Genomic DNA, 16,017 nt, shown 5'->3' with positions numbered 1-16,017 from the left:
TTTTTTTCCTGTTTTTTTTAATTTGAAAGGATCTGATGAGAGAACTGGACCAGAAGGAAGAAGTTATTAAATCAGTACAGGAAATAGCAGAACAATTGCTCTTTGAAAATCACCCTGCGAGATTAACTATTGAGGTAGGTGATTAAATCTGGATTTAGAAGCACTTTTTCGTAGGAGTCCAAATTTAAAGCAACACTTTTAAATAACTTTCTGAAGAATTGCAGCCTTCCCCAATTGAATTGAATTGAATTGAATTGAATTTTATTATTTATATGCCGCCCTTCTCCGGGAGGGACTCAAGGCGGCGAACAATTCAAAAGGGGAAAAAGGGGAACATAAAACGAAATACAGATATTTAAAATAAGCAAGAGTCACACAACCATACAAGTCGAGAGGAGAGGGGAACTCATCAACCCCAGGCCTGGCGGCAAAGCCAGGTTTTGAAGGCTTTTCGGAAGGCCTGGAGAGAGGTGAGGGTCCGAATCCCTGCGGGGAGTTCATTCCAGAGGGCCGGAGCCGCCACAGAGAAGGCCCTCCCCCGGGTAGTAGCCAGATGGCATTGGCTAATAGATGGAACCCGGAGGAGGCCGACCCTGTGCGATCTAATGGGTCTGTGGGAGGTAATTGGCAGCAGGCAGTCTCTCAAGTACCCAGGTCCAATACCATGAAGGGCTTTATAAGTTACGACTAGCACCTTGAAGTGTATCCGGAGACTGATCGGTAACCAGTGCAGCTCGCGGAGGATAGGTGTAACATGGGTGAACCGAGGTGCACCCACAATCGCTCGCGCGGCTGCGTTCTGGACGAGTTGAAGTCTCCGAATACTCTTCAAGGGCTGCCCCATGTAGAGCGCATTGATTGTGTGTTTGTTGTGTTTCTTCTAACACGCTCCCCCCCCCCGGCTTTTGTTGAAAACCTTGATACACAATTTTGTGTCGTTCTTTCCTCTTTAGTCCTCTACTTCGGTTTCCAACCGTAGTCAATGACAGGCATCACTGACTTCATCTTGTACACATTAGAGCTCCAGATAAATATTTACGTCTGGGTTCCGCTTTTCCATTTTGTGTTATTGCCGCATATATAATTTTCTTGCAGTGTACAATGGTTGAGCATGAAAGGGTATGACTCAGTGCATTTATTAGCCTTGAAGGTGCAGCATGACACCTTGGTAATGTGCTAAAATGAAAGAAACAAGATTGCAAAACATGGCACTCCTGTTTAGGGTTCCAACAAGTGGTGGGATTCAAATCCCACCACTGGGCATACAAATAGGGGCGGCATACAAATAGGGGCGGCATACAAATAAAATAAATCTAATCTAAATCTCTAAATAATTTAACAACCGGTCCTCTGCCCTAATAACCAGCTGGGTAGGCGGGGCTCAGTGGTCAGGTGACCGTGTGGGCGTGGCCAACTCAACATCACTCAGGTCAATGGGCGCTTCGCCTTAGCTGTTACAATGGTAATAAGGGTTAACTGGTGGGGCAGTTTCTGTAAGCAGGGCAACAAAGATTAGGCTAGAAACAACACCAGAATGTTTCCTTCCTGCCTTCCTTACAGGATTAGCCCCGTAAAGTGGGGAAAAAACAAAAGATTTCTTCCAACAATTGGTTCTCCCAACTGCTTAGAAAGTTACCAACCGGTTCTCACGAATAGGTGCGAACTAGCTGAATCCCACCACTGGTTCCAACTAACCCATTGTGATTTCTTCTTGAATATTCTATTGTATTCTGCTCTATTTCTTGGCCTCACTGGCTGTGTTTTACTGGTAATTGTTTTGAATTACTTAAAAAGGAATGCAGAACACTCTTTTTTTTCCCCATGGAGAATTCCAGTACCACAGCACCATCTAATGTTTTAAGTAAGAGTGAATCTAGTATACCTAGAAGGGGGCAGTATTTTTCTTGGCCATATATAATAAGGAACTTCTCCCTGTAAATGTTTCATTGCTGTTATGCATCACAATGACATATTATTACAGATCTTACTTGGACATTATATTTATTTTGGACTAGAATTAAGATATATACCGTAGGTCAGTCCCCTCAACCTTAACAACTTCAAAAAGAGTGGATTTCAGCTCCCAGAATTCTTTAGCCAGCCACGGGGATTGAAATCCACTCAACGTAAACTTACTAAGATGGGAAACACTGCTGTGTATAACCACTTGCAACTAAAGACTGTAGCTGGCTAACATGGGTGCACACACCCAGTTTCAGAACTGGCGCAGGTTAGTTGATTCTGTATCACTGTCGGAATGGATATTCTGCAACAATACTTAAATACTAAAAGCAGGTGGATTCTTATGATCTGTCCTTATTATTAAACAACACTCCCTACTGGATTCTGTGCCAAGCCTTTTTGTTCTTTGTTAAGTGTCAGTAATTTTGGCCAATTTGACAAGCAGCCACTGTGTAATAATTCAAGCTGTAGCCAAGATGTTTGGGTTCTAAATGGCAGTGCAACCTGGCTTTCCAGGAAGTTTTATTTATTTTGTAGAGCAATTTATATTTGGATGCTTTTGTTTTACTGCATACTGCTGAGACAAAGGCATTATTAGGAATGGGGAAGGGAAAAATCAATTCCTCATATTCTTTCTCTCATTAGAGAAAACGGGGGCGGGGGGGGGGGCTGAGGTTGCTTAGACACACACAGGGTTCTTCATCTCTTTCTGTATCCTTCAGGCCTACCGAGCTGCAATGCAAACCCAGTGGAGCTGGATTTTACAGCTCTGCCAATGTGTTGAACAACATTTAAGAGAAAACACTGCATATTTTGAGGTATGGGTTAAATTGAAGATACTGTGGCATGATTGCAGATTTCAGCTGTAGCTATACCACCAAGAAGGAAGTTCTAATGTGGTTCTCAGCTAAGCAATGTAGAGGAATGTTTTTATGATAAAGATACAGTTTTTACGTGCTAAATTCAGATGTTTCAAAGATACTATTTTTATGTTATTTCAGTAGGGATTCTACTGCTCCAGTATATCTTCTTCTCTTCTCTTCTCTCCTCCCTCTCTCTCTCTCTCTCTCTCTCTCTCTCCTCGCATCTCTCTCTCTCTCTCTCTCTCTCTCGCTATCTCTCTATCTCTCTCTCTCTGTCTGTCTATCTATCTATCTATCTATCTATCTATCTATCTATCTATCTATCTATCTATCTATCTATCTATCTACCTACCTACCTACCTACCTACCTACCTACCTACCTCTATCTATCTATCTATCTTTCTTTATATCTATATCTATATATCTATATGTGTATCATCTATATCTATATCTATATCTATATATCTATATCTATATCTATATCATCTACATCTGTGTATCTCTCTCTCATCTCTCATCTCTCTCTCTCTCTCTCTCTCTCTCTCTCTCTGTATGTATGTATGTATATGTTATGTATATGTATATATCTGCAGTGTGTGTTTGTTCCAGTATAACTCTGGAACGCCTCAAGCAATTTCAACCAAACTTGGTACATAGATGACTTACTCTCTGAAAACAAATACTGTGAGGGTAAGACACCCCTAACACCCCTCGGGGGGGGTGGGGGTGTTCGTTAAGATACAGCCTGTTGTGCCTTAAAATGGCTTATACTGTACAGCACAGTGGAGTTGTCATGGTAACAGCTTCACAGTACTCCACAAGGGGGCTCTCTCTGGTAAGGGGAAAATCCAATATTAGAAATTACGTTTGATCTGGAAATTCTATCCCTAAAATAAATACCCAGGGAACAACGTGTTATCAACTAGTTGTATATAAATCTTGTGAAAAAAGTCAGTAACCATTAATTGTTTGATCTCTTTGCTGTCCTAAAGGCATTTCAAGTTTAATTCTTTCCCAACCTCTTCCCAATTCCTTTCCCTCTCTTGTTTTAACATTTCAGGTATTTCCCAGATTTTATAATTTTATTTCAAACAGAAAGTGGGAGTGACAAGACTTACATAACCTCCCTCTCCCTCCCTTCCCTCCCCCTAACATATTTTCAGTAGTGCCTTATTAAATGAAAACTTTGTTTCATTCTAGTTTTTCAGTGATGCCAAGGAGGCTCTGGATTACTTGAAGAATTTACGAGATGCTGTACATCGAAAATACAATTGTGATAGATCCAGCAGCATTCATAAACTGGAAGACCTGATCCAAGAGTCTATGGTAGGAATTTCACTATGTTAGCTGACTTTATTCTTCAAGCATGTCTTAATACTGTCTAAGGTATTGAGCTTTTTGCCAGGGTGATGCAATAGCAATAGCAGTTAGACTTATATACCGCTTCATAGGGCTTTCAGCCCTCTCTAAGCGGTTTACAGAGTCAGCATATCGCCCCCACAGTCTGGGTCCTCATTTCACCCACCTCGGAAAGATGGAAGGCTGAGTCAACCTTGAGCCGGTGAGATTTGAACCGCTGAACTGCAGATAGCAGTCAGCTGAAGTGGCCTGCAGCACTGCACTCTAACCACTGCACACTCTAACCACTGCGCACTCTAACCACTCGGCTCTATTGCTCGAACATACACACAAAGACACTGCACACATGTGTCTATTAGCAAAAAGTTTCTTCTACTGAGAAGAAGAAATTCCCTATAAAAACCAAAGTAATTTGCATTTATCATTTTTCAGTATTGGAAACTAATTAAGCAGCATGTATGAATCAAGCTATGCCCAAAATAACCGTTATTCTTGAAACTGGAACGAATAAACCTAAACACTTGGGTGAAATTATTTCAGATAGATCATAGCCTGCCTCGTTCAAGAACTGTTGTCATTTCTGCCAAATACAGCTATAATTATTAGCGAATAGTAATTACTGCGCAAAGCATCGTTCCTTAAACTGGTTCCCCTCCAGATGTATTGCAACAACAGTTCCTGGTATTCCAGCCATATGAGAACCCTGAGAATGGAAATAACCTCATCAAATCTGCAAATGATCAATTTGGGAAAGGCTGTCAAAATGTCCCCGATTGTTCTCTTGTGAATAGGATCTTGGAAAAGACCCCAAGCTGGGAGGGGACGGAGTGGGGGGGTGGGGGGCAGACCCAAGAAAGCTTAAGACACTTTGAAGAAAAGATTGCTTAACGTGTTTAACATTTCCTCTTTCAATTGGCATCTAGGAAGAAAAAGAACAGCTCCTTCAGTACAAGAGCACCGTGGCCGGCCTTGTGGGCAGAGCAAAGACAATAGTTCAGCTAAAGCCGAGGAATCCCGAAAACCCCCTCAAAACGTCCATCCCAATTAAGGCCATCTGTGACTATCGGCAGATTGAGGTTGGAAGTTTTTACCGTCTTCGATCAGTTACCGGGGGGGGGGGGAGACCCTGGCCTGGGTTGTGATCACAAACTCCCGAAAGTCTCCCCGTCACCCCACAGTCGGGGGCTGAATAAGTTTTACTTTGTTCTTTTTTGTCACCTTTTTTGTTGTTGTGTCAATTGTTGATGGAGATGCTTTGAGAAAGCCTCATTCAGCTCTTCCGATTTCTTGTTCACAACTAGATAACCATTTACAAGGATGATGAATGTGTTCTGGCAACCAACTCTCATCGAGCAAAATGGAAAGTGATCAGCCCAAGTGGCAACGAGGCCATGGTTCCCTCCGTCTGTTTTACCATCCCTCCTCCCAACAAAGAAGCCATAGACACCGCAAATAGGTAGGAATTTGTGTAAAATACACACACAGACACACACACCGAACCCATGTTAATGTCGCTTGGTTTTTAAAATTCCGCGAAATGTATTCAGTCTAGGGTAGGGGTATCAAACTGGCATCCCATGAGCCGTATGCGTCACGCTCAGGTCATGGCCATCTTAGTTGGTTCCACCACAAATCCGCGAAGCCCTTATCTGCGGAGACGTAAGCGCAAAGACTAATTTGCGCTGTTCGAAGCGCTAAGGAAAAACGCGACCCTACCGCGATGACATAATCGCGGAGGGCAAATCCGCGCATTCCCAAGCACTCAGTACCCTAAACCTAACTCTAAACCTAACCCTAACCCTAAACCTAACCCTAAACCTAACCCTAAAACAAACCCTAAAACAAACCCCTAAACCTAATCCTAACCCTTACCTTAATTGAAATCGGCTTTCTGCCGCGGCGCCGTTTTAAAGCGCCCTTCTGTTGCCGCGCTGTTGTCACGGCGGTGATGACACGCGGTGATGACGTCGCGGCTTTAGCGACGCGATTTTATCACCGCTATTTTGATGAGCGCGGTTTTGTTGTGCCACGATCTTAGTTCCGTGAAGGCAGAAAAACTTCGTGAGACGTCACGTGGCATCAACATGATGCGGCGAGGGAATTTGTTACCAGTATATTCTTAAGACTCTGCAGGTATTGCTTACTTAATCCACCTTACGATTTATGCATTTCAGAATTGAGCAGCAATATCAGAATGTCCTAGCTCTGTGGCATGAGTCGCACATAAATCTGAAGAGTGTGGTTTCTTGGCACTATTTAACAACTGAAATTGAAACTGTTCGAGCGAGTAATGTGGCTTCGGTAAGTTCTTCATGTATTCCAACTCTCATTTCAATATCCAGTTAGTTCCCCACTCCCCAACCTACCATTCAGTTTTTCAGCAATATGGCCTTAAAAGGAAGAATTTGTATTTTACCATTACAAAGATAGGCAAAGATTGGGAAGAGCTTCATATTTTATAGACACTGTCCTAATCTAGGCTTCCCCAAAAAGCACGAAACAGATTCCTGGTTCCGACAAAACCCCTTTTATTAAATGAATATGAATTCCTCTCATTCACAATCGTCAAAGGCTGGGTAAACAGTCTTTCAAAGGTGAATGTATGATCACAGACCTTATCTAGCTTGGAAAGCAACCATGTAAATATTTTCCAAATGCAGTGCTGTGCAAGGAAAGACTTGGCACAGAGTCTCTGAGATTCACGGACAGATCTTCACACTCCTGAAACGAACGAACGAATGATAGAATTGTTTTCTGCAAAAGCCCTCTCCCATTTCGCTCCTCTTTTATTTCCTTTGACAGGGGCCATTCACTGTCCACCTGTGGCTTTACTCACAAGTCGACTCTGATTTCTTAGCTGTTCTTTTCCTCTTGTAACTCTGTGCATGCGCACACTGGGAACAGGCTTCAGCTATTCCTCTGCCCCACTGCTGCCTAGCTCCGAAGGCAGCTGAGAACCACCAGATGGCCTGGGCCCCATCTCTGCCTCTGATGCAGAGCCCTTGTCCGAGCCTTCCCCAGCCTCCAGGACTGGTCCATATTCCTCCCCAAACTTGTCACTGTCCGACTCTGCTGCCAGCTCTATTGGCTGCTGGTGGGCTGCAACAGACACAATGCTAAAGATGTACCAATATTATATTGGAATTTGCCATAAAACTGCTAAAACAATTCTGACCTGTGACAATATCCAGTAGATGTGGTTCCGTGGATGTTTATCCTTGAACATTGTATGTATATACTGTAGGCATTGTATTCCTGAGAGGCACCTACCTGTAGGAGATGACCAGGCTGAGCCCAAAGGAGGGGTCAAGCATGACATCAGTCTTGAGTCCATTCTCACCCACAAAAGAGCTAAATCCAGCCCACCTTGACTTCCATTGACTCTTATCTACCGCCAATTTATTTTGGCTGTTGGTAGTTCAGATTCTTTAGAGAGCTTAAGCTTGAAACAAATCTTTATACCCATTTGAACTGCCTGCATCTTCTGATTTCCTTATTTCCTGGGCTTATTGAGTCAAAATTTCAGTAACTGATGGGTTAAGGGCTTTAGGAATGAGGGTTTTAAGAACAGTCCGTGCTTTACGGAGAGCCGAGGTGGTGCAGGGGGTAGAGTTCAGTACTGCAGGCCACTTCAGCTGACTGCTATCTGCAGTTCAGCGGTTCAAATTTCACCGGCTCAGGGTTGACTCAGCCTTCCATCCTTCCGAGGTGGGTAAAATGAGGACCCGGATTGTTGGGGACGATATGCTGACTCTGTAAACCACTTAGAGAAGGCTGAAAGCCCTATGAAGCGGTATATAAGTCTAACTGCTATTGCTGTTGCTATTGCTATTTACGTTTATGTCATGGAAGGGGAAGGAATGTTACTGATTGTTGGAAAGATTTTAAATTTGACTCCAATTTTAAAACATTTTCTAGATCAAAACACTCTTGCCCGGTGAACATCAGCAGGTTTTAAGCAACTTGCAGTCTCGTTTTGATGACTTCTTGGAAGACAGCCAGGAGTCCAAAATCTTCTCAGTTGCTGACATTGCCCAGTTGGAAAGGGAAGTGAATGTATGCAAGCAGTACTACCAAGAGCTCCTCAAGTCTGCTGAGAGAGGTAAGTATATTAATCATCCCAAAAAGTAGACCGTTATAAATTGCTTGATGTGATGTTGTCAGCACCTCTTCATTGAGTAATTAGGAAAGAAGACCACGAGACTCCATAGGTAGAAATCAAGTGTACTTTTACTAATTATAAATGATTAGAGGCGTAGCAAAGCGAAGTCTGATTATTTAGGCGCGAAAGCGATTGATATATAAAATAACCCATTCCCCACCCCTTGGCATCCCAGTTACAGTCCAATCATAATTCTCGTAAGTGTCAGGTGTGAGATAACTTCGAAAGGCATCACCAAGATGGAATGTCGGTGCCGTTGGCCTTGGCGGGAACCTCCTCCGCATGCATAGTCCGACAGGCAGCAGAAACTCCAGAATCTTCCTCCAGCACAATTAGTAACCCCTCCCAAATACCATGCCCCCCCTCCCCGTTTCAATGGCAGCCGAAGCAGCAGCAAAGCAGAGGCTGACAGATGTGTTGCTTTAGGTGTGATATTTTCAGCTTTGTACATGTCAGCCACACTGCTTTAATTGGATCATAGCAGCCCTAGTGCAAAATTGAAGATTCTCGTTTCCAGTAAGGGAAAAGAGGGACCACCGTCTTCTGCATCTTCTCTTTCCAGGTTTTCTTGTCATGTGATCAATTATTCATTCGAGTCAACTAGCTGCAAATAGGTTGCACACCTGATTTATGTGTGTAAAAGCGGGATGCTGCTTCTAAGATCAGGATAAAATCACACTTGAAAAAGAAGAAAATGACCCCTTCCAATGGCTTACAGCTTACTTCCTTTTCATTATTATTGGTCCACTTTCTATATGTGGATCAGTGGTGGGATTCAAATTTTTTTTTTACTACAGGTTCTGTAGGTGTGGTTTGGTGGGCATGCCATGGCTTGGCTTGGCTTGGTGGATGTGGCTTGGAGGGTGTGGCAGGGGAAGGATGCTGTAAAATCTCCATTCCTGCCCCACTCCAGGGGAAGGTTGCTGCAAAATCCCCATTTCCTCCCAATCAGCTAGGACTCGGGAGGCAGAGAATAGATGGGGACGGGGCCAGTCAGAGGTGGTATTTACTGGTTCTCCGAACTACTCAAAATTTCTGCTACTGGTTCTCCGGAACTGGTCAGAACCTGCTGAATCCCACCTCTGATATGGATGTGGAAGAAAAGTTTGGCACTTCTGCATAAGTGCTCTCATTTGAGTAATATGCATTCTGATTTTATTTGAAGGTCTATATTAATATTGTTGGAGAATATTAGCAGGCTCATGTGGAAATAAAACTTTGTGTAGTGCTGTATTACATATACTGTTAGACTGCCAATATAAATTACTAGGAAAAATGTATCTACTGTTCTCTTTAAAAATAATATCCATGTTTGCGTAACATAATAATATTTGTCTATCAAAATGTTTGAACATTCATTCTTCTATGTGTAAATAGCTCTATTCTTAAAATGTTCAATAGTCAAGTTTCAAATGCCTACATAATTCTAAAAAGCTGGGTGGATATATTGTAATTTTTTATTCAGATTGCTAATGATACAGAACAGAATAAAGTAGCAGATTATAACGAATTAAAATGAATTTAGGTCATTCTATAGGATAATGATATGCTATGTTGAAATAAGGGATAACGGATTCATTACTATGGCCTTAATATGAACCATGCTTAGTCAATCCAATTAAACAGTACCAATGCAAATAGAATTATAGCACTATATTTAATATGATAATCCGTTTTCGGAGAAATTGCTTGGATTTATAAAAAAGCTAAGAATAAGAACATTTAAAAGATGTAACATTATTTATATATAAAGATTAATTCTTAAGAACATTTAAAAGAAGTAACATTATTTACATATAAAGATTAATTCTTAAGAACATTTAAAAGAAGTAACATTATTTACATATAAAGATTAATTCTTAAGAACATTTAAAAGAAGTAACATTATTTACATATAAAGATTAATTCTTAAGCAACCTGTTTTTCTGTAATGTTAACATTTCTGGAAAACTTGTGATACCCGAAATTCAAGATGACTTTATTTCTGTCAAATAGAAAAGACATTTTAAAGGTGGTAGAAAAGGCTAGAAACAAGAAACACATAACACCAATCCTTCCTTTCACACCACATTATTATCACATCAAGTATTTCTCATTATCACCATCCAGAACACTTGGTTGCACATTAATTTTTGGGTTTCAAGGAGAGTTATATTTCTGAACTTTGAAACTTGAATTGTAGAATATCTCACGGTAGCAGATAAAAAAAATCAGTCGCCTTAACTTACATGTGTGCATTGGTTTCAACAGAGGAACACGAAGAATCTGTTTATAATTTATACATCTCAGAAGTTCGAAACATCAGACTCCGATTGGAGAATTGTGAAGATCGCTTGATTAGACAAATTCGAACGCCTCTGGAGAGGGATGATCTCCCTGAAAGTGTGTTTCGTATCTCTGAACAAGAGGTAACTCTTCTCAATTTGCTGATGAAAACTACCTTTTTGGACCTTATCGTAATCAAGTTCAAACGACGTATTGCATTAAATTAATTGGATAAAGCTACATCTGTTGAGGGTTTTTAAAAAAAAAAATAATATTCAGAATAAGTGCAAATTGTTATAGATTGGAATCAGAATCTCCTGGGAGAATAAATGGAATTATTCTCTGCACCATCAACATTCGTATGAAATACAATACAGGTAATCCTTCACTTATACATCTCAGAAGCTGAGGTGGCGCAGTGGTTAGAGTGCTGTACTGCAGCCACTTCAGCTGTTATCTGCAGTTCAGCGGTTCAAATCTCACTGGCTCAGGGTTGACTCAGCCTTCCATCCTTCCGAGGTGGGTAAAATGAGGACCCAGATTGTTGTTGGGGGCGATATGCTGACTCTGTAAACTGCTTATAGAGCGCTGAAAGCCCTATGAAGCGGTATATAAGTCTAACTGCTATTGCTATTATAACCGTTCATTTAGTGACCAAAGTTACAATGGCAATGAAAAAAGTGACTTATGACCAGTCTCCACATTTATGACGGTTGCAGCATCCCCATGGTCATATGGTTTACATTCGGATGCTTGGCAATTGATTCATACTTTATGACCATTGCTGTGTCCCAAGGTCATGTGGTCACTTTTTGCGTCCTTCTGACAAGCAAAGTCAGTGTGGGAGGCCGGATTCACTTAACAACTGCTAATTAATCAACTGCAGCGATTCACTTAACAACTGAGGCAAGGAAGGTCGTAAAATGGGCCAAAATTCACTTAAACGTCTCACACTAACAGCAGAAATTTTGGGCTCAATTGTGGTTGTAAGTCAAGGACTACTTGTACTTGAGGGAAGTATTTAGTGATCTCTCCCTTCCTAATCAAGTGCAGTTCCAATCCAGATCGTTACTATTTCCTTCTATTATTATTATTAATTAGACATATACCGCTTCATAGGGCTTTCAGCCCTCTCTAAGCAGTTTACCAATTTTTTAGCAAATTGAGTCAGCAACTTGTCCCCACAGTCTGGGTCCTCATTTCACCCACCTCGGAAGGATGGAAGGCTGAGTCGACCTTGAGCCGGTGAGAATTGAACCGCCGAACTGCAGATCACAGTCAGCTGAAGTGGCCTGCAGTACTGCACCCTAACCACTGCGCCACCTCGGCTCTTTTCTATCCCTATCATTACTCTTAAGTAAAGAAAAGAAACTGGGCCTCCTTGTTTTGTGACTCCCCCGATGGGTTCATTTGCCCCTCATCAGAGGAAGATCATTCAGACACAAATACAAACCATGGTGCAAAAAACTGAGACTTTGTAAGGTTTATAACTTTATAAGGTTTGGCGTATAATGCGTGAACATGATTGGTTTATCATTCTGCAGCTTGCAGTTTAGCATAGCGGGCCAACTTTGATCATGACAATTTGAACTAAATATGAAACATGTTTAGTTTGGACATACTTTCCTTCTAGTGTTTCGTGAAATACAACTGAGATAAAACTAAAAATAGTTCTCTATCTTCTTCCATGTATGTATTTGGAAATGTTGTAGTTGTCACATAATGTTTCATGCCACGTTGTTCACATAACCCCCCTTTTGGGCGAAAGAACCCCAAGGGTCTGGCCATGTCCATAAGCTGCATGTGGCCCCGGACAGCTCATAATGTGGCCCCACAAGAGTGTAAATAATAATAATAAAGGAAGTTTGTTATTAATGTACATTAACTCCGTGACCCGACAATTGCGCGATAGACATATGCGCGCTGACAAAATAGCGCCAATTAAAACGCAACGTCAAAATCGCGCCGACAAATTCGCGACGATAAAATCGCGACGACAAAAGCGCATTGACAAGCACAATAAAATTGAAAACATTTTAAGGTTAGGGTTAGGGTTATAACGTACGTATACGCGTCCCTCTATGTTAAAGTCCCAGCACACTCGTCTATAGTTTGTTGATGACGCGATTTTGTCGTCGCGCATTTGTCGTCGCGCTATTGTCGAAAATCAATTAGCGATTTTGACGGCGCTCACTTGTCCATCGCGGTTTTGTCGGCGCGCATATGTCTATCGCGCATTTGTCGGCGAACCCATTAACTCTAAAGGCTGAAGACAATTCATCTTCACTGTGTACAGCCTGAGTAAGCCAAAATGTTGGACACCTACAGCCCATTACATCAGAAATTAGTGTTGACTTGGAGATAGATGTCTAATTAGGGAGAAAAAAAAAGATGTAGGCTTTCAGCCACATGAACATAAAAAATGTAACATGCTGTTGCTTACATTTACAAATATTTGCAAAAAATAAATATAATGGGCACCTTAACCAACCAACCAACACAATAGCCTTAATACAACCAAGGAAGGAATAAGCTGGCAGGGAGGTAGGTGTTAATCAGTCCTCCAAGAAGTGGGTTCAAGTCTAGCAATATGCTATTGTAGCCTTGGCTTATGATTCTTTGGGATTTCCGTTCATGCTCTTTCTTTAGTTTAAGGGCATGATTTGTGAAAACCCTTTATTGTAGGTGAAATAAGCCTCACTCTTTTTTTTCTGTAGAAGCTGAAAAAGGAGCTGGATCGACTAAAAGATGATTTGGAAACAATCACAGATAAATGCAACGATTTCTTCAGCCAAGCTGGTTCCCCTTCGGTCCCAACTCTGCGATCTGAGCTTAATCTTGTAATTCAGAACATGAATCAGGTGTATTCCATGTCTTCCATTTACATAGAAAAGTAAGTAAGGCCTTTCATTGCACACAATCGTCTTTATTGCAACAATATTTATTAGCCATGGAAATAGCTGTGTGAAAATGTTAATATTGAAAGGCAGGTTTCTTCTTTCAAAAGAATAGAATTAAATTGGATTCAGTTATTGTATTAAAATATTTTGAAAACTTTATTGCTATTTTTAGAGGTTATTAGTAGCACATGTTTTATTTGTTTCAGGTTAAAAACTGTAAATTTGGTGCTCAAAAACACTCAAGGAGCTGAAGCTCTAGTAAAACAATATGAGACTAAACTTTGTGAGGAAGACCCATTAACTGCTGACAAGAGCAATATTGAGAACCTGATGGGTACACTGAAGGTATGAATATGGATATTAATTTGGCATTGGTATATATGTGGTCTGACCCCCCTCGTCCCACACCAACACACTCCGAGTCAAAGATAAGTTACGGCATTTCATTAACAGACAGACAGGTCCTTGGCAGCAAACTGGCACAGACAAGCTTGGGCAGCAATCCAGCACAGATAAGCCCTGGCAGCAATCCAGCCTGCCAAGCTCACAATAATGTTCTCCGACATTAGTTCCTGCGTTGACTTCTGCAAGAGGGGCATGTGCATCTGGGAAGGATTGGATTTGGAACCTGAATCTGACAATATTATCTGTTGTCATCACATACTTTATTCATTAGCAATGGAGATCCGAAGTTGACGAAAAAAGAGAAGTATTCCATGCCTTAGAAGATGAACTCCAGAAAGCGAAGGCAGTTAGTGATCAGATGTTTAAAACACACAAGGAACGCGATCTTGACTTTGACTGGCACAAAGAGAAAGCAGATCAGTTAACTGAGAGGTGGCAAAATGTTCATTCTCAGATTGAAAACAGGTTGGTATTTTCTTTTTTAAAATTGTGTTGACGAGACTAAACTTCAACAAAGTGAGTATAAAACAATCTCATTGCATGATACCGTAGTGTGTCAATTGTGAATTGATGAGACCGACTATGGTTAGCTGCCATTAATTTGGAAGGCATCACTTTTGATAGAAATAACATTGGAAAGAATGTGACAAAATAGGCAACTCTAAATAGTTTGCAGGATAGCAGTAGATCTGTCTGTCTGTAAAATCTGAAGTTGTCTGTACTTCAGTGGTGGGTTTCAAAAATTGTTCGAACCTACTCTGTGGTGTGGCCTCCTTTGTGGGAGTGGCTTGCCGCCCATGTGACCGGATGGGAGTGGCTTGCCGCCCATGTGACCGGATATGAAGATGCCGATGACACTTGTCAGAACCACCTTAAATTACCTCACACACAGCACTGGCATGCAAAAGAATATGATGTAAACTTGTTTTTTAAAAGGCATCTTTGGTTTGCGTTAAAACAACTTCAACACAAGCAATGTTCCGATTGCACCACAAACGCAGTAGTCATCCTTACCTTTCACAGAGGCACTGGGTTTTATAAATATGAGCTTGATAGCGTAGAATAATCATATCCAAGGACCAGTGGTGGGTTTCAAAAAAATTTGGGACCTCTTCTGTAGGTGTGGCCTGCTTTCCGGGTCCACTGGTGGAAACTCTTCTAACTGGTTCAGTAGATTTGACGAACCGGTTCTACCGAATAGGTGCGAACTGGTAGGAACCCACCTCTGCTGTACTTGCTCTTTTCCTCATATCACTTTCCTCCCAGGCCACTTGACTTTCTTTTGAGTAAAAAAGTGTCAGGGAGAGGATTCATCATTGCCCCTTTCCCCCCCCTACGGTGATACAAGGTCAAACTTGGGCTTAAAGCATTTGGGCCTGCCATTTATTAGAATAAAGCTGAGATTCAGTTCATGAATTGGGTAAGAAATAGAGGAGTAAGGAAACTTATTTATTGAGTAATAAATAAATGTAATAATCTATTACATTTTCAAGGTGACAGTTTTTTTAGAGTATAAAAGTGAGTAGGCGTTAATTAAAAGTAATTTGTGGCTTTACGTTTGAAATACTGGTTTCAAAATTAATTGTATTCTATAATAAACAGCTAGACTGAATTAGTCAATCTGGAGGCCCTGAAATTGAAATGGAAATCACTGTAGGCAATAGTGGTTTTGTGGCTTTCCCCACAATTTTATGAGTGTAGTTACCTACCTGAAATTCCCTAAGCATCTATTTTCCTGGTCAGCCATGTGTCCCTGGGGAAAAATAATGCAGCTGTTCTGGTGAGTTGGAGATGTATACTACATGAGTGTCCCTGCTCCCACTATAGCACCAGTTTTTCTTTTGAATCCAAAGCACCATACAGCCCCACTAATTATACCTATCATTTTAGTTCAGATGCATTTAGCATAATACTAAATTATTGCCTACTATTCCTTAGCAGCTAATGTTTTTTATATCTTTGCGTCGGAAACAGAGGTATATAAAACTTGCCCTGTACTCTTTTGCAATACAGTGTGATATAATTGACAGAATAGTGTTTTCTACAATGAACTTCAAGTGAACGCGTGAAGAAATATGACTGTTTAGTTCGGTTTCACACT

At 41.2% G+C, this 16,017-nt stretch overlaps 1 protein-coding gene across 1 annotated transcript in view; it reads left to right on the top strand.

Moving 5' to 3' along the window:
• Positions 1 to 15,939, top strand: part of LOC116507190 (dystonin-like) — a 216,370-nt gene extending 200,431 nt beyond the window's left edge. Inside the window, exons 21-32 of the mRNA XM_032215161.1 lie at positions 30 to 134; positions 2,685 to 2,780; positions 4,026 to 4,151; positions 5,108 to 5,260; positions 5,486 to 5,640; positions 6,359 to 6,485; positions 8,103 to 8,286; positions 10,597 to 10,754; positions 13,329 to 13,504; positions 13,718 to 13,856; positions 14,188 to 14,381; positions 15,930 to 15,939. Of these exons, the coding sequence (XP_032071052.1) occupies positions 30 to 134; positions 2,685 to 2,780; positions 4,026 to 4,151; positions 5,108 to 5,260; positions 5,486 to 5,640; positions 6,359 to 6,485; positions 8,103 to 8,286; positions 10,597 to 10,754; positions 13,329 to 13,504; positions 13,718 to 13,856; positions 14,188 to 14,381; positions 15,930 to 15,939 (1,623 nt within the window). The remainder of the gene's footprint in view (positions 1 to 29; positions 135 to 2,684; positions 2,781 to 4,025; positions 4,152 to 5,107; positions 5,261 to 5,485; positions 5,641 to 6,358; positions 6,486 to 8,102; positions 8,287 to 10,596; positions 10,755 to 13,328; positions 13,505 to 13,717; positions 13,857 to 14,187; positions 14,382 to 15,929) is intronic.
• The last annotated feature ends 78 nt before the right edge of the window (positions 15,940 to 16,017 follow it).

Source organism: Thamnophis elegans, chromosome 4, assembly GCF_009769535.1.
Source record: "Thamnophis elegans isolate rThaEle1 chromosome 4, rThaEle1.pri, whole genome shotgun sequence".
Taxonomy (NCBI): domain Eukaryota; kingdom Metazoa; phylum Chordata; class Lepidosauria; order Squamata; family Colubridae; genus Thamnophis; species Thamnophis elegans.
The sequence above is the reverse complement of the archived record's forward strand: the minus strand, read 5'-3'. Positions and strand labels throughout refer to the sequence as shown.